General features: G+C 36.6%; 1 protein-coding gene across 2 annotated transcripts in view; it reads right to left on the reverse strand.

Annotated features, from left to right (window-relative positions):
* Window positions 1–7,158: 7,158 nt before the first annotated feature.
* LOC136043931 (glycoprotein endo-alpha-1,2-mannosidase-like) overlaps window positions 7,159–26,520 on the reverse strand; it is a 35,939-nt gene continuing 16,577 nt past the window's right edge. For both annotated transcript variants that reach the window (XM_065728990.1, XM_065728991.1), the window contains exon 4: window positions 7,159–10,717. In XM_065728990.1, the coding sequence (XP_065585062.1) occupies window positions 10,282–10,717 (436 nt within the window). In that variant the 3' untranslated portion in view covers window positions 7,159–10,281. The remainder of the gene's footprint in view (window positions 10,718–26,520) is intronic.

Here is a 26,520-nt window from a genome sequence, read left to right on the forward strand (position 1 = left end):
CTCAGAGCTCTTGTTTCAAATCCCGACCAGATCTGTTGACTTTGGGGGGAACTGGAGGGGAAACCAGAAATCTTGGAAAATGCTTATAAATGTCGTAGATACGTGACTGACGTAACCGGACTGGATCCGCTCTATTTGGGGGAGTTAGATGGTGGGGTTCGGTGCTTTGTCGAGTTTGGTGCTTCTGGACGTGCTAGGACGATTAAAATTGTTAGGCGTGTCAGGGAGCTGTATAAATTGACTTGATAAAGTCGTTTTCCCCGATTCAAACATCTGGGGGGCAGAAGGGAGAGGAAAAATTAGAAAAATTGAGGAGCTTTTAACTTGCGAGTGGTGATCGGATCTTAATGAGTTTTGATATTTAGAAGGACCTCGTGACTCAGAGCTTTTATTTTAAATCCCAATCGGCATTAAGCCTCTGATTTTCCTTTTAAAGCAATCTATTGATTCTTAGAATTTTGCCAGAGCTCATACCATATGAGCTCTTGGCTCATATGTTCCGACCTCGTTACAAGTGCCACATGAGCTCTTAGCTCTTGTTCTTTCCAGTGAATTTTCAGTGAGCGTCCATAACCTTCGAAATTCGAGCCGGTCATTATGCCAAAGTCATTATCTAAATAAAATATACCTGAAGAGTGTACAAAACATATTAAAAGTAAAATTAACTATATTGGTTATTTGTATTTTCGTTATTCACACTGAAATTAATATCATTGATACAGCTACAGACAAGCCACCCTGGTTATTATTCACACAGAAATTAACTTCATTGACAAAGTCACAATTAATTTGTCCAATAAAAAAATAGCTTATTATTTAATTTGTCCATACAAATTAACTATCCTAGTCATTCATTGTGGAGTTAACTACATAGAAGTCACACTCTAGCCATCCCTATCACTATTTATACTGTGTTTAACTTCATTGATAAAGCCACAGATTTTTCACTCTGTCCATATAAATTAGCCACTCTTCAACTGCTACTAAAAAATCGCTGCAGCAACTCGCCGCATGAGGCCAACACACCTGCGCACGCTTCTCTTCTGCCCAAATCTATTCAAAGCTTCCCTCTTTGCGCTTTCTAAAGAAGTTCCAATTCCCTTTAAAGCCCTCCTTTTGACATCTTCCCAACCATTCGTGGACGACCTACTTTTTGTTTGGCTCTAGATGGGTAGCCAAAAAAGAACAATTTTTAGTATTCTGTCATACTTTGTCCGCAAAACACATTCCAGGAATCTCAATGTTTCTCTCATTACAGACCTAAAAAGTGCAACAGAATCATATTTTTCGCATAGCTTGTTGCCAAATATACGGTCAGTCAAATGTGTGCCCGAAACTATCAGTATACAATTCTTTTGGAATACACCTGACAAATCCTCCTCCGTCTTCCGAAGTGCCCATGTCTTGACCAATATAATTACCGTAGGTTCCAGAATTCTAATCTTAGAATTCTATCTTCCTAGTTCTAATTAAATTATAAAGAATTCTAATCTCCCTATTCTTCCAAACTTTTATAAACTGTGAAAAAACACCCTGGGCCCTGATTATTGTACTTTTCACATCTTGACTGCAGCCACCATCTTTACTAAATACTACCCAATCAAGTGAAATTATCACCTTGATCGATCTTCCCATTGTGTAACATTACCTACTTTCATTTATTCCAGGTCTAAGCGAATTAATCCTTTTTCAAACGAATTTTATAACCTATTTTTGCACCCTGAACTCTCAAAACCTCAAAAATTTCCATCATTTTGTTAAGATTTTATCTAGGACACTCAAACCATCTGCATAATCCAAGTCTAGGAGAGTTGTACCTTCCCATTTCCCATACTTTCCCAGAGCCTTTGCTGCGTTCCTTTACAAAACCGATCAAAATGGTCGATATAAATCAGGATAGTCCACAACCCTACTAACTTTTGATTCAACACCAAACAAGCAATTAAACACACTGCCTAACGTCTCCGCAGAACGTTGTTCTAGTATACAGCACTAATCAAGTTCAGAGGCGCTTATCTGGTATACCCTACACGGATATGACCTACGCTAAAGCTCTCCTACCGGCTGAAATAGAAGCTTGGTCATAATATGAGAATCTAAGGACTAAAAGGGTCAGACGAATCATGTACTTTTCAATTCTCAATTTAAGAATGAAAATTTGGTCGACGCATTCTCTCCCCTTCCTAAAATCACAGTGTCATTCTTTTAACACTTTATATACATCATCTCTAGTCCAAAAGCATTACCATACAAAATTATTTGCAACCAACAAAACTAAGCTAATGTCTCAGTAATTATGTCCCTCTTATCACCTTTCTTATAAAGAACTTTGATTAAAGTTTCCCTAAAATTCCAAGATATTTCCCCGTTTTCAAAAAATTGTATTCACAATCTGCAGTAAATTATCTCCAACTTTGCAACCACCATATCTCAAAAACTTTTTTACCACGCTATACTATCAGTACTTGACACGTTTATTTTTTTTTATTTTAGTCTTTTTAGTATTCTCTCTAAATTTTCTTCACAAAATTATTAATGCTGGAATCAACTTCACAGATAAAACCACAGATTAATTACCCTGTCCATAGCGCCTGTAAACATATATAATGCCATAAAAAGTTTTTGAAGCCAAGTATTCACTATTTTTACGACTGAAAAAATGTTGACTTTATCCCCCTTTGGAACTCCTGGTTTAGGTTGCCCATTATTAAATGTCAATACAGATTTATATTCTACTGAGGCTTGGGCCAAATATTTTCCAGAAAGTTGCATCTCGTGACTGGTTTATCTTTTGCTCCCATACAACTTTTTTCTTTGTCCATTGGCTTTTCAATTTGCACTTAAAAACTGTGTTTAGCTTTAGTTGTGTCTGACATTAGTGATCAACACAAAATTGTGTTAAATTCTATTTAACAATAACAAAATCTCAGGCATGTATGCAGACATTTGTTCCAAATGGAGAGGGTACATTCCCAATTTTCTCTACAAATAAGCGAATAATATGAACACACTTAGCATACCACATTACAAATCGTAGACTCCTCCCACTTAGTACATACCCGCTTAAGCTGAGAAATTCAAAAATATGAGAAAACATATGACAATGACAAAACAGATACTTTAATAGCCAGTAAAAAAGAGACTACAGTGAAAGTATTTCGACCAAAACCACTTAAGGCGTCCTCAGAAATTAAATCTTCTTATTGCTGTTCAACTGAGAATGTGACTTCATTTTGAATTTTTCTTTTTTAGATTTGTTTTGCTCTTCGGCTTTATTTTTTTTTTCTGAGGACGGCGCCCGAGGTCCTGTCCAAAATAATGGCATTTTTCTAATTTTTTTATTGGCTGTGGACTACGCATGGACGACACCAGAATCCCCAGCCAAGCATTCTTTTGGCTACCCGAAGGCATCCGCCGCAGAGGACAACCCAAAAACACACTCCGTCGTACCTTCAACAGCTACCTGCGTCAACTTCATGCCTCCCTACAACCAGAGTGGGAAGACGTTATCACTGCCGCCAGTTATAGAGACGATTGGAGACTCTTTTTAGACGCCGTGGGTGCCTCTAGAGGCACAGGAAGATCTAAGGTCTAAGGTAAGGTCTATTCGATTTTTTGCATGCCCTGAATTTCCTTCATTGTCATGGTTAGCCAATGCTGTCTGACAACTAATTGAAGTTTTTGATTTTTATTCTAAGGCAGACATGATACAATGTAAAGTCATCATTTTTTAACCTAATTTTAAGCCTTTTCACAATGAAGAAACACTATTTTCTAATTGGAAAACTTCCTTGTTGTATACTTCCTCTTACCATCTATAGGTATATACTCACAAACACCAAGCAATAACAAATCCGTTTATTAATAAATCACAAACGTCCCGTGCAACAATAGTAATATAAAAATTCGAGTGAAAATTTTAGTAATAAATTTTTTTATTTAAAATTTTCACAAGTTGAAAATTTAGTAATAAATACAAATAAAAAGAAAATATCGTGCTTTGACAGCAGTCTCAATAAAAGACAATATAACAGCCATCGTGATTATAGTGAGTGGGGCAGCTACATTTTCAAATGGTTACTTTTAAAATACGCATAAAAACAGGGCCATCGAGGAAGGGCATCCAGGCATGTACAAATGACTATACCGCAGGGGGCACAAATTAAAACAAATACAAAAAATAGTCGAATCATACAACAAATATAAGAAATTATATCGGAAGAACCATAAAAGTCTGGATATACCTCAGGGGGCGAGGACCTGATAAAGGGTGATCGGACCCAATCAGGCCCCATGTTTAAAAAGGTCCCTCCATTACCATTAAAATGAACAAAAAGAAAGATTTTAAAATTTAAAGTAAATTGTTTTTGGCGATAAGGGATAAATTTTGAGTTATTCAAATAAGAAAAAATATTTATTTTAAGTTTGCATTGATGGATGAGAATAATTTATGTTTATTATTATATAATATACACTTTATAATATAGAAAATTGAGAGACTTTGCACTACGTACGTGAACTGCTTTATGCACGTAAATTACTATGCAGGTATATTGTATTTAAATATTCTATTTGTAGAGGGCCCCACAAAAAAAATCCAATCGTGTCCCTCACCTATTCAGTCCGGTCCTGTCTTCGTCCATTCCATTTTGCGTCTAACACATTCACACGAATCTGGCATCCCAACCACAGAGAAATAGTTTGCTTGTAAAAGTTTGTGGCTCAAAAGCTTTTCTTTATTTTTAATGGCTTATAATTTCACATAGGGTAGGCATTCAGGTGGAACTAAGTTTTCTTTCTTTTTCCTGACGTACCTTTCTCTCTTAACCTTTATTTGAAAAAACTCGTTTATTTAATTTAATTCCTATTTTAATTTAAATATATTTAATATTTTTAATAATATGAATTCGTTTAGCTATTTGAAAAATAAAGAATTTGGGGATGAAACATAGACGGAATGAAGCGAAAATAATCGAATACATAACCATAGGGTTGCATATGAAACCTTTATGCAACCGCTTGTTAATTGTATTTGGTTTTTACTCGATATAAATTTTATACAATTTATTTTAGAGACTGGCAATGCAGAAAAATAAGGAGCCTCTTGACGTATGAAAAACCTCTTGACTAAAAACAAGTATATTCTTTTTGCAGGCTTGAAATTTCCTGAAAAAAAGAGCTGAAAAAACAAACAGTTTTTTTTAAGGCAGTCATTTATCTCTCCAGAAATAATACGATTGGCCTATGAAAATATGTCACAGACATAAACCAATGAAATTAAAGCAAACTTCCAATGGCAGAACTACATAAAGTAATCTCTTTGTCCAACGGTCAATATCTGCTGCATGAAACTCGAACGATGCGCTTTTGTAAGTGTTGGAGCCACATTTTTGCTGCAAGCACAAAAATTTCTCTTTGACGGCTTGAATAAATACACCGCCCCCAGAAAACAATAAAAATGAGTAGTATTTGTTAGTTTTTTGGAACACACTCAAGACTTTTGCTCTGTAAAGATCGGAGAAAATCGGTTTGCCTCTCAGCAATCGGTTACAATTTGCTTAATTTGAGTGAGAAAAACTGCGATGTAGGTATATTTTAATTAAAAAATTAATATATAGAGGTGGTTAGGTATTTAATATAATGCGACTTGGGTGGCCTACTTTCCATAATTCTTTGTCGTAGTTTCCATAATTTTGTTTGTAAAGTATCATATTGTCATCACCTAATAATTAACAAGCGTCAAATGAACGATAATTAAATGAATGCAACTATTTTATCGGGTGTGTTCCAGAATAACATAGGGTATACTCAAAAAATACCCGATAAAAAAACGTAGTATTATATTATTTACCCAAATATGCAAAAGGAACTAAAACGCTTGCCCCGTTTTACTTCTTATGGTATCTTAGAGGGAGATTTTAATTTTCTCTCAGTTCATTTCAGGGTCAACTTCTTTAGGTTTTAGTCATTTTAGGTTTTACTTCTTATGGTATCTTAGAGGGAGATTTTAATTTTCTCTCAGTTCATTTTAGGGTCAAGACTATGACAAATAGCTCATGATCAGTATTGATCATTAGATTCTCGAACACACAACATAATATAAAAACCAAAGAGCTTAAAAGAAAGTACGCACGCGGTTTAAGATAACGTACAACTACAATGAATTACAGAAAGACTTCAGCGTAACTTTTACCTTTCTTGAATACAATAAGCAGTGGAGTCAAGTCACAGAAATTAGGGGCTAGGGGCAAAAATTTATTTTCACAATCTAAGGGGGGGGGGGTATTTTTTTCAATGAAAATGCTAGCAAAGTAATTGTTCAATCAAAATGCCTGAAAAAGTGATTTCAAAATATAGAGGGGGGAATATGGCGGAACATATACCCTCTTCGCCCGCCAATTTAAGCCACTGATAATAAGTTAGATTGAACAAAGAGGAACTATAAGGTACGCATTGCGGCATTTCTATTTGCACCTATCTGCCCCACTCCCGTAACATTACACGTGCGTACACTGCCATTGAGACCCAAGACTGGACTTGGGCGACAAGTTTCTTCATAACAACTCCTTGACCCCGCATATCCTACTTTTTCTTCTTTTTTTTAGCCATGCTGAATCAATGCAAAGAAAATTGAAGGGTCTCCTCTTGGGATTATTCCCAAGAGAAGATTATTCCCAAGAGGGGATTATTTCCAAGAGGGGATTATTCCCAAGAGGGGTCTCCTCTTGGGATTATTCCCATATTTCTGGTTGTATACTATAAAGTATATTTTCGCAACGTCTTGAGGTCAGAACCCTTTTGATTTGTAATTTTCTGTTCCATGGAAACAGGAAAATAAAAATAAAAAATCTGGGGCTAAATTTTGTTCGATTTTAAATTAGATAAAAAAAACAATTATAGAGATATTACAAACAAATATAGCATTGGACCCCGAGGACTATCCAGTGTTCCTTAAACCAAATACACTCAAATGTTCTTTTTGTAATTCCCTGTTGGTATGAAAGATATCAAACTGTTAACTCGCTACTACTACTACTACTACTACTACTGACAACTCACTGCAGCACAAAGTCGCATGAGGCCAACACAGCTGCGCACGCTCCTCTTCCACCCCAGTCTATTCAAAGCCGCGTACGGGCCCATTTTCTTTAAAGCGTCTTATTCTTTCATACTCAGAGCGATCGGTTTACGGTGATCTTTTTTAAACAATGACTAAAACAACCTCAAAAATATAACACGAAACATAACTGCATTTAGTAATTAATATACTACGTCTACGGCAGATATTTTTGTTTCGTCATTTTGCAACTTTTATAAAGGTAGTCACGTGCACAAGATGAGTGAGAGTATTTGGTGTTGGGGGGGGGAGACAAATTTGAAATTAACGAAATACCAGGCATGTTACGTCAATGATACGAGAAATCTGGGGGAGAATGGTGGACCCTCTCCTTGTCTACGTGTCTGAAAAAGGGTATAATTTTTCCTCGCTGACTAAATTAGAGGATTTTTTCTTAAATACAGGTAACACATAAATAGGTAACACAATAAAGGTAACACATATGTACCCACCTTTCCCCCCTATAACACTGAAAATTCATATTTGGTACCACTAGGCTTATATTCTACAGAAATAGAGGACACTTTTCGAATATAAACGTCTTATGCTCAAAACTTGCCAACTCTTTGGAAAATTTCCAGTGGCTAATCATGAGATAAGAATATAATTGGCACAAGAGCATAAAACAATAAAAAACAAAACATGTCAACTAAAACCCTGATGTAAGAATATTAGTCGCAGTGGCGTAGCAACGAGTTCAGCCATAAGGTGCAGAAATCAGATCAGTCATCAGACAGTTCGTGGTAACGAACTGTAGTAACGAGCGACCTGGCTCAATAGTAACCGAAACTCTAAAAAACGAAGATACCAATAGTTACATCAAAAGAATCGCATTTTAATGCTGATTTTAAATATATAAGTTTCATCAAGTTTAGTCTTGCCCATCAAAAATTACGAGCCTGAGAAAATTTGCCTTATTTTAGAAATTAGGAGAAATACCCCTTAAAAGTAATAGAATCTTAACAAAAATCACATTATCAGATTCAGCGTATCAGAGAACCATACAGTAGAAGTTTCAAGCTCTTATCTACAAAAATGTGGAATTTTGCATTTTTTGCCACAAGACAGATCACGGATGCATGTTTATTTGTTTTTCTTCTTTTTATTCCCAGGGGTGATCGTATCGACCCAGTGGTCCTAGAATGTCACGAGAGGGCTCATTCTAATAGAAATTAAAAGGTATAGTGCCATTTTTGAGTGACCAAAAAATTGGAGGGCACCTAGGTCCCCTCCCACGCTCATTTTTTCCCACAGTCACCGGATCAAAATTCTGAGATACCCATTTTATTCAGCATAGCCAAAAAATCTAAAAACTATGTCTTTGGGGACGACAAACTCCCCCACAGTCCCCGTGGGAGGGGCTGCAAGTTACAAACTTTGACCAGTGTTTACACATAGTAATGGTTATTGGGAAGTGCACATACACTTTCGGGGGGATTTTTTTGGTTGGGGGAGGGAGTTATACGGGGGACTTTTCATGGAGGAATTTTTCATGGGGGAAGAGAATTTCCATGAAGGGAGCGCAGGATTTTTCAGCATTTTTTTAAAGAGCAATGGAAAAATAAATATGAAAAAGTTTCTTCAACTGAAAGTAACGAGCAGCATAAAAACTTAAAACGAACAGACATTATTACACATATGAGGGGTTTACCTCCTCCTAATACCTCGCTCTTTACGCTAAACTAATTTTATTATTTCAACTATTTATTCTACGGCCTTTGTGATTCAGGGGTCATTCTTAAGGAATTGGGACAAAGTTTAAGCTTTAGTGTAAGAGCGAGGTATTGACGAGACGGCGAACCCCCTCATATACGTAATAAAAACATACGAATTTAGAAGTTCGTTACGTAAGCTAATTCGTAAGTTACGTATATTTTTACTGATAAAAACGTTCGTAAAATTAAAAGTTCTAGTTGCCTTTTTAAGTAACCAAAAAATTGGAGGGTAACTAGGCTTACTCCCCCGCTCCTTTTTTTCTCAAAGTCCAATTACAGCTATGAGAAAGCCATTTAGCAAAAAAAAAATAATATGCAAATTTCGTTTTGATTATTCATGTGCGGTGAGCCAAAATCAAAACATGCATTAATTAAAAAACTTTCAGAAACTAAATAAAAAACAAGTTTTTTTAACTGCAAGTAAGGAGCGACATTAAAACTTAAAACGAACAGAAATTATTCCGCATATGAAAGGGATTGTCCCCTCCTCAACGCCTCCCTCTTTACGCTAAAGTTTTTGTTGTTTTAAAAAGTAGAGTAGTGAGAAAGAGTCAAACTTTAGCGTAAAGAGCGAGGCGATGAGGAGGGGACAATCCCTCTTATATACGGAATAATTTCTGTTCGTTTCAAGTTTTAATGTCGCTCCTTACTTGCAGTTAAAAAAAACTTGTTTTTTTTTAATAGTGTACCTGCAACAAGGGCTTCCCTCGTCTTAATCGTTAATTAATCTTCTATGAATCAAAAACTCAAAGGAATATAAGAAAAATGATGATAACTAGAATTACAAAGTCAAATGAAAGTATATAAGAACGGGTATAATAATTCAGATCAGACTGTCGAAAAAAGCGAAACAAACTTTTAATAATAATAAAGGTCCGAATATTTCGACTTAGCGTTCGGTAGCCTTTATCAACGGGAAAAATTACACAGAACAGGAAAAACAAAACAAAAGGAAAACAGGAAAATGAAAGAGTAAAAAAATGAAAAGGTAAAGAAAAAGAAAAACAAACCGAAAAACACAAATGAAACACAATGTTTTGTTTTTTCCTTCGGTGAAGGCTACTGGACGTGAAACCGAAATAGTTGGATCTTTATTTATTATTAAGATGTTTCCCTACTGTCTTATTTAAAATATTATGACTGTTTTTCTATATCTTAATTTGTTTTATTTGTGTGTGGCAGTGTGGTCTACGACATTATCTAATAGAAAACCACATCTATTGTCTCAAAGAAAATTTAGCTTAAAAAAAATAAGTTTTTAACAGTTTTCATTTTCACATATAAAAAAATCACTTCAGAATTAGAAAAATGGGCAATAAGACTATTTGGTCGCCCTTCAAAATTGGCTGTCTTGTGCAACTTTCCAGCCCCTTTACAAGCCACTGAATAACCCGAACAGACAATATCTATCCCTTAACTAATTACAACTTCTTCAAAACATCTAGAGATTCATAACTTGGTTTTGCTTTCATAAAAATCACTCACAAACTCCCGAGTCAAATCTAGATAGAAAGTAGAATTCTTAGGACTATAGCTCATATACGTACGACCACGGGCAGCCTTTTCTACAGCTGGCTCAATCTGGCTACCTTCGTGCCACTCATTAAATGAAGTTACTGAGATCCATTTTGGCAATGAATTAATCGCTGTTTTCCACGCAGCTTTATAGTATTTCCCATTCTTCCTCCCTCTAGTGTTGACTCCGTTCCATGGTCTTACTTGGGAGTCAATATAGCCTGGCCCAACAGATGGAACAAAAGCTAAAGAATTCTGTCGTGCAAAACTTGAGAGGTCTCTCCAACTTTTCCAACTTGAACCGTAGGTGAATCCTTCAGCAGCAAAATAAGTATAGTAACCATCAAATCCGGCTTTCTTAATTTCAAACCTGAAAGCAAAAGGGATATTTTATTTTTCGTAGAAAGCATACCTTGGTTATATAAACTATAAATATCATTCTCAGGCAGAGATTTACCAATGGGCCCACTAGGCCCGGGTCTAGGGGCACATAATGCCAAGGGGCGCAACAAATTATTACTGAGTGATTTTTTTATTGAAAAGACGTGTTAATATTAACTGGAGTAATCTGAAGTCTTGTGGCATTACCAACAACGCTTTAAGCAGCCCGAAGTACTGGTTCTGCCTGCCTACCAGTGGGTAAAGGCAGGCATACTTAGCAGCCCCTACCCCTGGGGTGTAAGAGGGGACTCATCAGGTGAGACCTATGCTAATTTTAATTTGCTCCTGCTTTGTTATTTGAAATTTGCTGCTAGATTGTGAACCATATCCTGCCTTATACCCAGCCTGCCATATACTACTGCTTACTCTGTACCTGTCTTGTTGTTCACATTAAGTAAGTAATGAAAGGTCAAATCAAGCCACCCCGTGAACTTAGGTCAGACAGCTCACTCCAATTCTCTGGATCAGAATCTGTCTCAGAGCAAATACTCATCCTGACTAGCCACATGAATAATATAAAAATTAAACACAAAATGTTAGCAGATTCACTGCATCCTGACAGCCTTAAATCTTCAGTGAAAGGGTTACTTGATGACCTCATATTGGCCAAGATCTCTACCCAGGTAGATGAGGCTGTGACCAAAATGAAAGAGGAACAGGCATTCATTCAACATGATGCCACTATTTCTTCAGATAAGCTGGATGCAATCAAGCAGGATGTGTATGCTGGCCTCAGTCTAGATCTTAGTAGTCTAGTTGATAAGACCCTTGAAAGCTATAATAAACGCATATCTTCAATTGAATCTTCTTTGACTACTCTAGGGTCATCAATGAAAGACCTTGAGAGCTCTTTCAAGCCTATCCAGTCTAACCTGGCAAGATTAAATGATCGTTTTGAACAGCAGGCTTTGAGCAACCAAATTATTGTCTTTGGGGTGAAAGAAGATGCCCCCATTGAAAACACTGAAAGTCAGTTCATGTCACTATGTGCTGTGAAATTTCCTGGCATACCAATTACCCAGTCTGATGTTGTATCAGCCAAAAGAATTGGCAAACCATCTGCCAAACCCAGACCCATAGTTGTAGAATTTTGTAATTTACGAATTCGCCAACTGCTTCTCAGACAAAAGAAGGATTTGAAAGGATCTGGGACACTATTTTCTGAGATGCTTACAAAACCACGCTTACAGCTTCTTTCATATGCCAAGTCAAAGCTTGGTTTACGTAATGTTTGGTCCAGTAAAGGTGATATCCTGTATAAAACTCAGTCTGGAAGAGTAGTTAAGTTCAGTGATCAGGATGAAATTGATTTGTGTGCTGCAAATGCAGAGAATTGAAGTGATGGATTTTAGTTCACTTTGTTATAATATGTTGAATTGTTTTTGTATGAATTTATTTTATGTTCTTACATTTTTCCTTTTTCACTCTTCACTGTCTTCACATAATTCTGACTTGTGCTATATTATGCTTTGGGGCAATACCTTGGATGATATGTCCCTTCCCACTAATATTGCTCTATGTTTGTTTGTGATTCTACCACCTTCATGTAGTTTGCTTTCTGTTTTACTCTTGTCATGTCAGCATACTTATAGCTCACATAATTTTAACTGGTTAAACATTATATTTTGTGCCACTCCTTTAATTAATATGTGCCTTTCCACTGATTTTTCATTATGTTTGTTTGTGATCCTATCACCATCATGTTGCATGGCTTCTAGAACGTTCTTGTTGTGTCTGCACACTTGCAGCTCATCGAGTTTTGACTGTTCCCATATTATATTTTGGGCCAATATTATGATTAATATATGCCATCCTACTGAATTTTTTTTATTTTTGTTTTTGACTTTCTCACCTTCATGTAGGCCAATTTCTATCATATTTTTGTCATGTCAGCATAATTGCAGCTCTTATAATCTTGACTGGCTCCACATTATACTTTTGGCCAGTACTTTGACAAATTTATTTTGCCTTAATTCTACCATATCTTTGTTCTGTGTGTTCACATGCAGATCACATAATTTTGATTGCTCAAATCTATTTTGGTCTTATACTTTGAATATTGTGTGTCTTACCATTGATATTTATTTGTATTTGTTTGTGTTCCTATCACCTTCATGTATGCTATTTTCTATCACACTTTTGTCATGTCAGCACACTTACAGCTCACATAAATTTTACTGGTCCCATATTGTAAATTTAGCCTATTCTTCAAATATTATGAGCCATCCTACTAATGTCTCTTTATATTTGTTTGAGATCCTATTGCCTTTATGTAGCCTAATTTCTGTCATTGTTTGTCATGCCTTAACACTCACAGCTCATCTTTTCCTGATTGGTGCCACATTATTTGACCCCTTTCTTTGGTTAATATCTGCCATCCCACTGATATTTCTTTTTCTTTGTTTATGATTCCATTACCTTCAAGTGTACTATGGATAGTGTGTCATTTGTGAAGGTTTTATATGTCTGAGATAAATATGGGTGATTTCTCTTTCCTTATGAATTCTTCTATTCTTAATTCAGTTATATTTGATCAACCAAGTAGTGCTGGTAAACAAGAGGCACACACTTCTGACCCTCTCCTTGAATCTATGGTTAGTTCTAGCTGTAATTATCACACCACCATTGATTATTGTGATAATATTATGCCCTCACTGTCTTCAAACAGTTGCTTTAATGTTTTTTGTTTGAATGTGTGTGGGATAAGAGATAAGTGGGACACTCTTAAATCGTATCTGTGGTCTGATAATTCTTGCCCTTTTGATGTCATAGGCTTGACGGAAACATGGTTATCTGACAGTGATAATTTTACAGCTTATGACATGCATGGTTATATTGCTATTCATGTCTCTAGAATGGTAACAAAGTGTTCTGGGGGTATTTCTTTGTTCATAAAATCTAGTATTGAATTTTGTAGAAGATCTGATCTTGAGTCCTTGTTTACATCGGTGGTGTCTAATAGTAGGACAGTTTATTCTCTTGTTATTGATCTGAAAAGCCAGGTTGCATGTGATACTGTTTGTTTGTTTTATAAGCCCCCTCCTTTTCCAACACATCTGTTCTGTGATTTGCTTGATCAGCTTTCTGGTGTGGGGACTTTCTCTAAAAAACGGATTTGTGTTTTGGGAGACTTTAATTGTAATATGTTAAATGTTGGATCAAATGATGAATGTGACCATCTTTTTGATGTATTTTCTTCTTCTGGGCTACTTCCTTCAATTTTTTTTCCTTCACGCGTTGACCCTTCAAGAAATTCTGCCACTTTAATAGATAATATTTTCACTTCTCTTTCTCCTAATTTGAAGTTCTCGTCTGGTCTTGTTTTCACTGATCTTTCTGATCACTTCCCTATTTATCTATCACTATCTGTGCCTAAAACAGAGATTACTGTGGATGAGAAAGGCAAGTCTTCTTTTAGAACTTTTACAGATAGAGAAATTTCTAATTTAATACATAGTCTTCAGAGTAATGATTGGTCTAGTGTTCTTGAAGCTAATGATGCTGATTGTGCAACTAGATTATTTTTGTGTCGTATGGGCACTCTGTTGGATAAGCATTTTCCTCTTAGAAAGAGGCCAAGGAATTTTACACCTAAATGCCCATGGATGTCTAGAGGTCTGATCAATGCAACCCATATGAAGGCGTCTTTGTTCAAGGCTGCATGTAAAAGTAAGACACAGGAAGATCTTCTGAAGTATAAACATTACAAAAATGTGCTCACTTCTTCAGTTCGCTTAGCAAAAAAGCTGTATTTTTCACGTCGAATTAATGAGTGTAAAGGGAATTTGCACAAGGTTTGGACTGTAATTAATGAAGCTCTCTCCCGTAAGAAACTCAAACAATCTTCCCCATCTCTTTATAGGAAAGCTGATGGATCTGTTGTGGATAAAAAATCCTTAGCAAGTGCCTTCAATTCGTATTTCACCACACTTCCCTCAGTTCTCATTCCACCCCTGAGTAGAGTAAGTTGTTTTCCTATGACAGAGAAGTCTTTTTTCCTTTCCCCATGTAGTACTACTGAGATTTCTATTATTATTTCTCAACTTCCAAGTAGTTGTTCAGTTGATAGTTTTGGTTTGAGTAATAATGTCCTTAAAAAAATCAGTCAGTTTGTTTCTCATCCCATCTCACATATAACTAACCTCTCTCTTTCTTCTGGTATTTTTCCTCATTTATTTAAAGTTGCTACCGTTGTACCCTTGCATAAAAAAGGTGATTCTTTTCTAATTTCAAATTACAGACCTATTTCTCTTCTTCCCGTCATCTCAAAGGTTGTTGAAAAAGTAGTGTATCGTCGACTCTCTTCATTTGTATTTAGTACTAATTCGACTGCTGGAAATCCTCTCATCACTAACCATCAGTATGGTTTTCGTCCCTCATTCTCTACCTTGCACGCACTTTCTGATGCAACTGAGTTTGTGCGTGTTAATCTGGACAAGGGCTTGTGTGTTTTGGGTCTATTTCTCGACTTTTCTAAGGCCTTTGATATGGTTGACCACAATGTTCTTCTGTCTAAACTATCTTTATTTGGAGTGCATGGAGTCCCACTAGAATGGTTTAGGTCCTACCTCTCAGAGAGATCTCAGTATGTTTTGGTTAACTGTACTTCTTCCTCTACTTTGCCTGTATTGAAAGGTGTCCCACAAGGCTCTGTGCTTGGTCCACTTTTATTTCTAATTTACATCAATGATCTTGTTGATGGTCTTCATCCCCATGTTCACCCTGTTCTTTTTGCTGATGACAGTAACTTTTTCATTGCTGCGGTGGACCTGCCATCTGCCACTTCTATGGCTCAAGGTCTTCTTGATAAAATAAAGGATTGGTGCTGGTCAAATGGTATGGCTCTTAACAGCCGAAAGAGTGCCATTGTCAACTTCAGGACCCCTTACCGTATGCGAGACGTACAGGAGCCAATCACCCTGACTTTTGGGAATGATATTATACCACAAGCTACTGTGGTGAAATTTCTTGGTGTGTATCTTGACTGTTTTCTTTCTTTCAAACCGCATATAACTCACACCCGTTCCTTAATCCTCCGCCAGTCTTCAATGTTGCACCGGATTAACTCATTTCTTCCTCCTGATATTATGGTTTCTCTTTATTATGCTTTTATTTATCATTACCTTTCTTATTGCTGCTCTGTCTGGGGTAATAATAATAAATCTCTTCTCTGCTCACTTCAAAGAGCCCAAAATAGGGCAGTGAAGGCTACTTTTCTTCTCCCTCGGCTTTACCCTTCCTCTGATCTTTATAATGATACTGGAATAGCTCCGCTGGATCATATTATAGGTAAAAGTACCCTTTATTTTGCGCATTCTGCTTTTCTAGGTACTCTCCCACCGCCCCTACAGCAGTTTTTCTCACGGACAGGCTCAGGTAGGTACTTTTCTTCTTTACGTAATTCTTCTCGACGATTTATTTTACCAAAACGATCTTCTACAGCAAGCCAGAGGTCTCCAGTATATCAATCAATTCTATTATGGAACTCCATCCCTTCGGATGTCCCTCTTTTTCTTTCTGCAAAGGCATTATTTCGTCGGGTATTTCCAATTCAATAATTTTTCTCTCTTTATTAATCCTTTCCTAATTTGTATGTCTCTTCTCTTCTTTTAAAATCATTTTCAGCTATATGTTAATCTCCTTCTAAATCTTCTATCTGTTAAATATCCTATCTATTCAATGTCCTTGTCTTGTTCCAGTGTTTTTTTTTTCTTTTTTTTTTTTTTGTTTTTTTTTTTTTGTATATATTTTATAGTAGTGTTTTATTCTTGTTCTCTGTGGTCCATTACAAGCAAAGCTTCTTGGGCCTAGTAACCACTTTACTTTTGTAATAGTTTTTTTCTTTTAGTATCAATAAATTGATTGATTGATTGAAAATATAGGAATTCCGTGGCCACTTATAAACCGTCTGATGTTACCCGACAATGGCAGCTGAGAGTTTGGTGTCACCCCACTCTTTCAACACTTTTGGCTGATCAGTTGCGTTCTGTTCAGTGCTTCCACTTTGCCCGAAAATCACAAAAAAACGGAGCCGCAAAAACGCTTGGGCCTAGAAGCGTCAAAGCTTTAAATCCGGCCCTATCATTTCGCTCAAAATGAAAAGGCAGATTTTATATTTTCATAATCTAAAGTACGAGCGACATAAAAGGGACAAGGGAAGAATCTTTTCCGACCTGAACCGTATGTGAACTCGGTAGCAACAATTCAAGTATAGGATCCATCAAGTCCAGCTTACTGCATTATGGGCGTGGTATACTAGATGATTCTGACTACTTTACTCAAGTGATCAGCATAAGACAGATCTGTAAAGCTATGCAGCCCCAGAAGACCTATGGACTTAACCTTAATAATTGGTTCATCTTTGATAATTGTCTTGCTCTTGTAATAAAATGCTCTGCTGTCTAATTTGCGTTGAAATTGATCTGCAAAGTATTTACCCAAGCCTTCAGTAGTGGTAGGATAATACGTCCTCATTTGGGCTTTAAAGATTGCATATACTAAACTAGAGAATTGACCTACTTACATTGCCTACTTCATAATCCAGCCGATATTTCAATTTCAAATACCTGTCTGGACATGATGAACAAGATAAAGTAAACCGTTTCACATGATTTCAAATTGGACTAATAGAATTTATGATATAGCATTGAACTTTACATGACAGCATCTATAACCTAGACCAGTGGTTCCCAACCTTTTTCGGTCCGCGTACCCCTAGTCAAGGCCCAAAAAGTTTGCGTACCCCTTTCTTGAGAATCATTGTTTTACTTTTTTCTTAACTAAAATCAGATTTTCAAAAACACGAGATTTATTGTCCAATATGACGGTGCTTAAATGTACGTACAAAATCAATGAGAAACTTGAGGCTGCTTTTTTGCTAAAATATTATCAAATCTTGGCTCGATGTCACTAACGGCAATTATAAGGTCATTTTGTACACTCAGTCTGTTTCTGTGTTTGGTTTTGATCAATGACATTGCCGAAAATGACACTTCACAAAGGTAAGTGGATCCGAATGGTAACAAAGCAGACATGGCGATTTCACTTAGTTCCTTGTATTCTCCTTTCACCTCCAGCCAAAACTGGGAAACAGTTACATTTTGGAATTTCAGTTCTAAGGCGCGATCACTGGCAAGTTCGATCAGATTCTCTGTAAGCTTGTCACTAAGACCGGAGCTTGAGGTCACGTCTTCAACAAATGGATTTTGGATCCAATCCTGCGTTCTATCTTGGTTCATAATCGATGGGAAATATGACACAAGTTCATCTCGCAACTTTGTCAGATGCTCCCGAATACAATCACAGATTGTGTTGAGGTTATCAATTTCACTATCGTCCGCAAACTTGTCAAGGGTCGGGAAGACACTAACGCTGTTTCTTTGAACCTTTTTAAGCCAGAACTCCAATTTCTTGATGAAAGCACACATCTTCGAATTCAGGGAGAGTTCGTCCGTCCGGAAACCTTGCATTGACAGATTCAAGTCATTCAGTTTGTCGAAAATATCCGCAAAATAGGCCAGCCTGCAGACCCAGTCCTGGTTTTCAAAAAGTGAACTGAATGCAGATTTTTGCTCCAGAAGAAACATATGAACTTCTTGTCGAAGCTCGAAAAGTCTGTTTAAAATCTTCCCACGAGACAACCAGCGAACTTCTGTGTGCAGAAGTAAATGTTGATGTTCTGAACCCATCTCTTGGCACAGCAACTTGAACATTCTTGAGTTCAGTGGTCGGGCTTTGATGAAGTTGATCACTTTTACAGCCTCGTTGAGGGTCTCGTGCAGATGTGCGTTCATCCTTTTCGATGCAAGAGCTTGCCTGTGAATGATGCAGTGCAACCACTTCACCTTTGGATTTTTCTTCCTTATCCAGGCCATGAGCCCATTATTCTTCCCTGTTAGGGCGGCAGCTCCATCACTACAAACTGATAGACACCAGTCCCACAAGATGCCCCGTTCTGCGAAGAATTTGTCAATCACCTTGAATAGGTCTTCTCCTGTTGTTCTTGACTGTAGGTTTTGACAAAACAGAATATTTTCTCTTATGTCAGAACAATCTTGATATCGAACAAAGACGATCACCTGGGCTTCACCTGACACATCCGTGCTTTCGTCAAGCTGTAATGCAAACATCTTCAGCAACTTTATTTGCTCAATAACCTGCATGACAATATCGCTTGCAATGTCTTCTATCCTTCTTGAAATGGTATTGTTCGACACAGGTATAGACTGAAGGGCAGTAGTAGTTTTCGTGTAAAACATTATTTCACTGACTTTCACTAGTGCTGGTAATATCAGACATTCGGCGATGGTGTGCGGTTTTTTCTGTTTCGCAACTAAATATGAAACAGCATACGAAGCCCGGAGAGCCTTTGAAGAAACTGATGCCACTTTTGCAATTTCCAAACAGTTACTAGCGAATGCTTCTTGTTTACGCTTGAAAAACTCTATGGGCTTACCGACATGAGAAGGGTGCACAGTACTGAGATGCCGGTTCATATGCACAGGTTTCATGGAACTGTTGGCCAAGACTTGACCACAAAGAACTCACTGTGCATTCACTGGATCAGACTTTGTCGCACTAAATCCGAGCCCTAGGTATTCTGACAAATATCGACGCACTTTGACCGATGATTCGTCATATTTCTTCTTCTTAGGTGCAGGTTCAGAGTTTTGGGTACCATCATTCGGCTTCTTGTTATTCCTGATCAGGAATCTATCCATCTTTGTTTGCAACCACAATTCACGAACTTCGTGTTTCAACAGATGACAAGATACTGAACTCGCTGAGTTTAAATCGAGACCTTACGGCTATGGAGAAAAATTAGCATCGAGACCTTACGGCTATGGAGAAAAATTAGCGGGTTACTGAAAGCGAAAGTTTTGAAAATGAGTCTGAAATTACGTACAATGGGTTATGTTATCTGATTTTGAGGGAAATGTTGGAACTGAGTCAGAAACAAGTTTTAAAGATGTAGACTAAATTAATTTTGGGACCTTCGCGCGCCCCCTGCGAGGGTTTCGCGTACCCCCTGGGGTACGCGTACCACCGGTTGGGAACCACTGACCTAGACATAGTGTAACCGCTTGTATCATCATATTTGTGGTAATGAGTGCTTATATCAACACTTCTTTTAGAGGAGACTTGTCGTTATCCATGTCCCAGCCTCCAAGGGGCCAATACCCTCCACTAACTTTTTGCCCCCCCCCCCTTTTGTGCTCAGTTTTTTTTTTAAGTTTAATTTTTTTAAAGTTTATTTTTTAGAGCATAATTTTTTTTAATTAGAAATTTTTTCAACTTTTTTTCATGTCTTAAAATGACATAAAATATACTAAAAACAAAAAAAAATCACTTGCTCTATTATCAAAATACGAAATGTAGATGATATAAATACGTTAGTCGTAATTTTTCCTATTAATAAAACAAAGTTTGTAGTGACATACTTTTTTACTTGGATTTTTTTTTGGGACTAGCTTTTGGAATTTGCCTGGTTATTGATAATACATAGTTTATTGTATATTTTCAAACAGTATTATTTATACATTGGAAGTAGTGTTGTAAAATTACCGTAAAATAAAAAACTCGGCAAGTAAAATTAGCCAAATAAGGTAAAATTGGCAAAACACGGTAAAATAGGTAAAATAAGGTACTCCCTAGGAAATATAGGGTAAAATTTGTCTTCTAGAGTTGCCAAGACCAGTTGAGAATTTCTTTTTAAGCATCACTTTCAGCTTTTAATGATTTTGTTTAATTATTCTGGTTTTCCTGGGCTTAAAAAAGACAGTACCCCATCATTGAGAGGTTCATCAATTTAATTAACAGTCTAGTTTAACCCTTTGGTTAAAACACATTTTTGATGGGTTTCTAAAAGTTTATTATACCCTCCCCCCCAAACAAAAGTCCTGGATACGGCCCTGAGGATTATATATCAATATCTGCCACCACCCTTTCGTTGTCTCTCCATTAAAACTAATTATTGGTACTTCCATGTTATATGGTACACACTCAAGAATTTGCCTCACGAAAATCCGACAATAACCGGTGTTAACAATCTTTATACCAGACAATTAGCTTCAGCTTGGTGAAAAACTACATTGTAGCTATACTTTAATTAAATATTTAGTTGGTATTTTGGTTAGGTTATGTTACGTGTTTAATATAATGAGGTCTGGGCACCTCCCCCTTCCAAAATTCTGTGTTGTAGTTTCCATAATTTTGTTACTAAACTATTATATTTTCATTCTATTTTGTTTTATTTCATTAACATTCTCCAAACTTCACTTCTCAAGTATGTACCATATAAAACGGAAGTAAATAGTTACGTATTTATGTGAAGAATCTTTCCAAACAGCTCCTGAAACACCAGGGTCGTAAAGCTAGAATAAGAAATTCTTAAAGACACTGTAGTCGGTAACACCTAATTCGGTAGCAATTGGTTGAAAAGCAGGCTAAATCTTAGAAAGGGCAGCGAAACTTTCGATTTCCATTTGACTGAGCCTCCTCCAAAGTTTATTCGACCACCCCTGATCCTTATACATGAAGTGCCTTTGGGGAAAAATAAATGAACAAATATAAATACATTGAACCCTTAGGGATTTTACTATACGATTGCCCCTGACTTAAACAGGAGAGAAGAGTTTCAATTTCCCTTCTAATGAAGATCCAGAATCATCCAAGAGGAAAATAGGAGGATTCAATCCCTGGCGTAGCCGGTTATTTGGTTTGGAAAGGGGATCAGAGGCGAGATTCTGTAAGATCAGTCAGAGTCAACCCAGCTCTAAATGGGTACCTGGAGAAATCTGGGAAGATATATTAGGAACGATGTGCGAAAGCACAGGATGGTTGGCTCCCAGACCCCCATTGTACTTCCTGACTGAAAGGCCACAAAACGGAGATCAGCACCACCAGTTTGGACCTTGAGGGTCTAATGCAGACATAATTACTGACTAATGAATTCTGTCACTTGTCTTTGTGGCTATGAGACCTTTCTTTCAGATCTTAAATTCAGATCAAAAACTTTAGTTTGTTCTCGCTAATTACCAAGTACCAAGAATTTTTGCCCAATCTTGTTGGGGAATAGTCTTTCATTTAATCTAGCTTGGTTTTTTGATTTGTTTGATTCTGTCTTTCTTCTGCTCTGCTAGATTTACTTCAAAAAATTAGTTTTCCTTCTTTTTTGGACACTGAAGACGGCTGGGTGGAAGTCAATGACAAAACAAATCTGATCCTGTCATTTTCACCTCTTTTCTGTCCACTGGCTAACATTACCCTCTTTTTTCATGGCCATTTAATTTTGTTATTTTGTTCTTGTTTGTCATATTTCAATCCTACTTGTAGCCCTTTCTGTCTTTAACAAACCGTAAAAGCAATATAATTTTATTTTAGGTATTATTTCCCCATTTCAAAATTCTAATTACCTGTACTATAATCTATAACACACTTTATTGTTCTGAAAACAAGAGATTGAAGTCACACAAAGGACCTTTTGATACAGCCGACGTAATACAGCTATACACAAAAAAAAATTAACAAATCATATCCTGAACTTTTATTGTCTACCTGTTAAAGAGAGATTCTTTATGTGCAGTATAGCATGTTTTGAAGCAGTGAAAATTTCGAGGCATCGTGAAATACCTCAGTAAAATATGTAAGATACCAGTAAAATAAGAAATACGTATATTACGTAAAATAGGTAAAATATCAATTTTATAGGTGGTTCGTAAAATTATGGTAAAATACGTAAAATACCCAATTGTACCATGTTCAATTTTACCAGTTACAACACTGGAAGGATAAAAAATTGCACCATATTTTTAAAAAGGTGAAGATGAAATATTCCAAGAAAGTGTGTGCAGATGATAAAGTTATCGTTACGATGAATGCTGACGAAGACAAATATTTGAACTATGAAACAACTACTAGAGGTAACCCTATTGTAAATGAATGTATGCGTTGTCATGACAGTGAGAGATTAGAACCCTTTGGAGTACCAAAAATATTCAACTTTTGTGATGGTGGACATGTGAGAGTAACTTTTCTAGAGATGTTAGTGCTCAAGAAGACCGCAAACATAAAACTATTTGTTGATGACGAAGGTCAGCTTCTTGCTATTGCTGGTGGTAATATATTACCAGTTGATAGATCGTATCGCCATTTTTCTGGTATTAGCATTCAAAAGAAAGCAAAGAGAAAAAGAAAGGCCTACTGCTGCACAATATCATAGTGCATATCTTGTCTATTCGCCAAAACTGCAAACTATGTAAAAATATTGTGGTAATAGACAGTGAAATCGAAACAAAATAAAAAGATATTGGCAGGCAATATCACTAAGGAATATAAAGACAAATTGATGAAAAACAAAGCACATGTGAACATTATTGCTACCATTGATCTTATATCAACAGATTAAGTCAATTCACCCAATAATATCAGTGATGATAGGAGTGATGCAATCGTATTTAAAACCGAACTCGCGTATGACCCCACGTAGAATGAGTGCCATGTCAAGAGAAGAGATAATGCAGTATTTTATGGAATGAATTCAAAGGATGCATTTTTATTTTACGATTGATATTCTACGTGTTGTTATTTCAATAAAACTATTTCATACATTAATTTGTTGTGTTTCCATTATTTTCAGGGTGCAGTAGCTGGTCGAACGCTTAGAATGCTTATTCAAAGCATTGGAGATGTAAGAAAACGAATTTTCAGAGACATAGATACTACTAATAGGCTCATAGGGGTACCAGGGCTTTTACCAAAGTCTGAGATCAATGAGCGGGATTTTTTTCCAAAAGTCCTAAAATTCTAAGTAAAGTAAAAAAAATGTCACTACAAACATTATTTTTCTAATAGGAAAAATCTCGCCTACGATATCTGTATCATCTTTATTTCGTATTTCGAAAATATCACAAGTGATTTTTTTTTGTTTTAAGTATATTTTACGTCATTTAAGACATAATAAAAAAGCCGAGAAAATCTAAGTCAAATAAAAAGAAAAAAAGTCACTACAAACATTATTTTTCTAATAGGAAAAATCACGACTAACACATCTATATCATCTAAATTACGAATTTCAAAAATATCACAGGTGATGTTTTTTTTTAAGTATATTTTATGTCATTTTAAGACAAGAAAAAAAAATTGAAAAAATTTCTAAGCAAAAAAATTAAAGTTAAAAAAATTAGACTTAAAAATAAATTAAGTATAAAAAAGGGGGTCAAAAAGTTTGGGAGGGGGAATTGGGCCCCATGGAGATTGGGAAATGGATGACCGTAAGTCCCCTCTAAACGAACGGTTGATATAAGCACTTATTACCATGATGAAGTGTAACCGCTTGATGATACAAGCGGTTACACTATGTCTATGTTATAGAAGCTATCATGTAAAGTTCAATACTATATCATAAATTCTATTAGTCAAATTTGAAACCAAATGAAACAGTTTACTTTATTTTGTTAATCATGTCCAGACAAGTATTTGAAAATGAAATGCCGGCTGAATTATGCTAATAATCCAATGAAGTAGGTAATGTAAGTAGGTCAATGCTTTAGTTTAGTAAAGGCAATCTTTAGATCCCAAATAAGGATGTATCCCCCAGACGTATTATCCTACCACTACTGCCTTCATCCTCAAAGATGAGCCGGAAGTTCCAGACAGCTTTTGCTGGAATCACCATTTTGAAATTTGATACAGATCGTTGTATCATCAACAAAGAAAATAATTTTACCTATTACAGGGGGTTTTCCGCCGTCCAAACAAAAAGCTGTTAGCTACAAGTTAGACATATTTGTAGGCTAAGATTGATTTTTAAGAACTTTTTTCAATGACAGATTAGAAAAAATTTGAGAGAAAACTCCACTGGAATTAAGATAGGAAATACCTCTTTGACTTAAAAAAGATATATAATTACACAGCTAGTTTTGCTTTTCAAAAGTAAAAGAACATATAAAGAAATTTGAAAAACCACCATTTCCCCAAACAAATTCGATCTAAATTTTGAGATAGCCATTTTACTCAACGTAGATGAGAAGTCCGGAAATTATGGATTTGAGGATGACAACCCAACCAAAGCCCACAGGGCAAGAATTGCAAGTTGTGCCCTGGGGGCTGCTATGTTCGTTTAACAATCAGCGTATGACTCATACAACATGGAAGAGAGGAATTTCAAAATAGACACTTGCACATAGAAACAAATGATCAAAACACTGCATTCTCCCCCTCCTTAATATAATTCATACCATAAAACTGTGTTTGTTTTCTTTCTCTACTTGATCTTCGCGGTTCTACTCGACTTCGCACAACCTGGTCTCTTTCGGCCGACGGACATTTAACCAAAGTTTGGCAATCAGTATCAACTGTCAGATCTTTAATAGTACAATCCCGCATTTGATCAATATGGCGCTTCCAAACATAGTCATTAACTTTCACAAGATAAATAATAGACGTGAACACTTCAAAATAACACCTTGAACCCAAACTGGGCGATCAGGGTTTGCATAATCCCGAACAAGAACTGCGTCTTCTACGTTATATTTTCGCGGTCCTACAGTAGGTTTGCTATTTTCCTTGTGATCTGTAAGCGATGTAGGCTTCAGTAGATCCAGCATATTTCTCAGCTCTCTTCCGAGAAATAACCGTGCTGGGGATGTACCCGTAACAGAATGTGGAGTACCACGATAATGGTAAAGAAAATTTGTAAGGAGTAAATTCAACGATTCTTTTGAACTACTAATTTTTTTTATTTGCTCTTTAAACGTGCGTACTGCGCGTTCTGCCACGCCGTTTGAATTCGGATGATATGGCGGTGAGTGTAGAAGCTGTACCCCGTTTTTACGCATGAACTTGGTAAACTCAGCGCTTGTAAAACTTGTCTGGTTATCTGATACCAGTGTAACCGGAAAACTGTAGCGTGAAAAAATGGAACCTGACGCTTCAATACTCGCGGTGCTAGACATGTGTCCGTGACAATCATGAAAATTTTCCCATAACACGGACCAGCAAAATCAATATGTACTCGCTCCCACACTCGAGTTGCTTTTGGCCAAGGTGAGTTAAATGTAGCAGGGCTACTCTGTTGTAGCTGACATGAACTACGACTTCTAACTTTTTTCGCAATGTCATCATCGATATTCTGCCACCAAACACGCATACGAGCCAAAGACTTCATCCTAACCATTCCAGGATGACCTTGGTGTAATTCGTTGATTACATAATTCTGAAATACTGGAGGTATTATCACTCGTTCATTCCGCAAAATATAACCTGAATCCGTTGTCAGTCCTAATCTACAACGAAAAAATGGTTTCAATTCTTTCTCCCCCTCTGACAAAGTTGACGGCCAACCGTTTCTAACGTAATCATATACTTTCGCTAATATCGCGTCCTTTCCGGTTTATAAACGTATATGTTCCACCGTAATAGGTAAACACTCAGATGTAGCACGTAAAACAGAAGGTTCGGTCGTCTCGGCGGGTTGATTTTTACCAACCTAGATAAGGCATCTGCATTCATGTTTGCAGTAGACGGTTTGAACTTTATTTCGTATGTATACGCGGATAGCTTGATTGCCCATCGTTGTATCCTGGACGTTGACAGAACTGGCAATCCCGATTTTCCCCCGAAAATCAGCGTCAACGGCTTATTATCCGTGTACAAAATAAATTTCCGTCCAAACAAATAATGATGAAATGTATCTAAACAGAAAACTATTCCAAGAGCCTCACGCTCAATTTG

The sequence above is a fragment of the Artemia franciscana genome, chromosome 2 (assembly GCF_032884065.1).
Source record: "Artemia franciscana chromosome 2, ASM3288406v1, whole genome shotgun sequence".
Lineage (NCBI taxonomy): Eukaryota > Metazoa > Arthropoda > Branchiopoda > Anostraca > Artemiidae > Artemia > Artemia franciscana.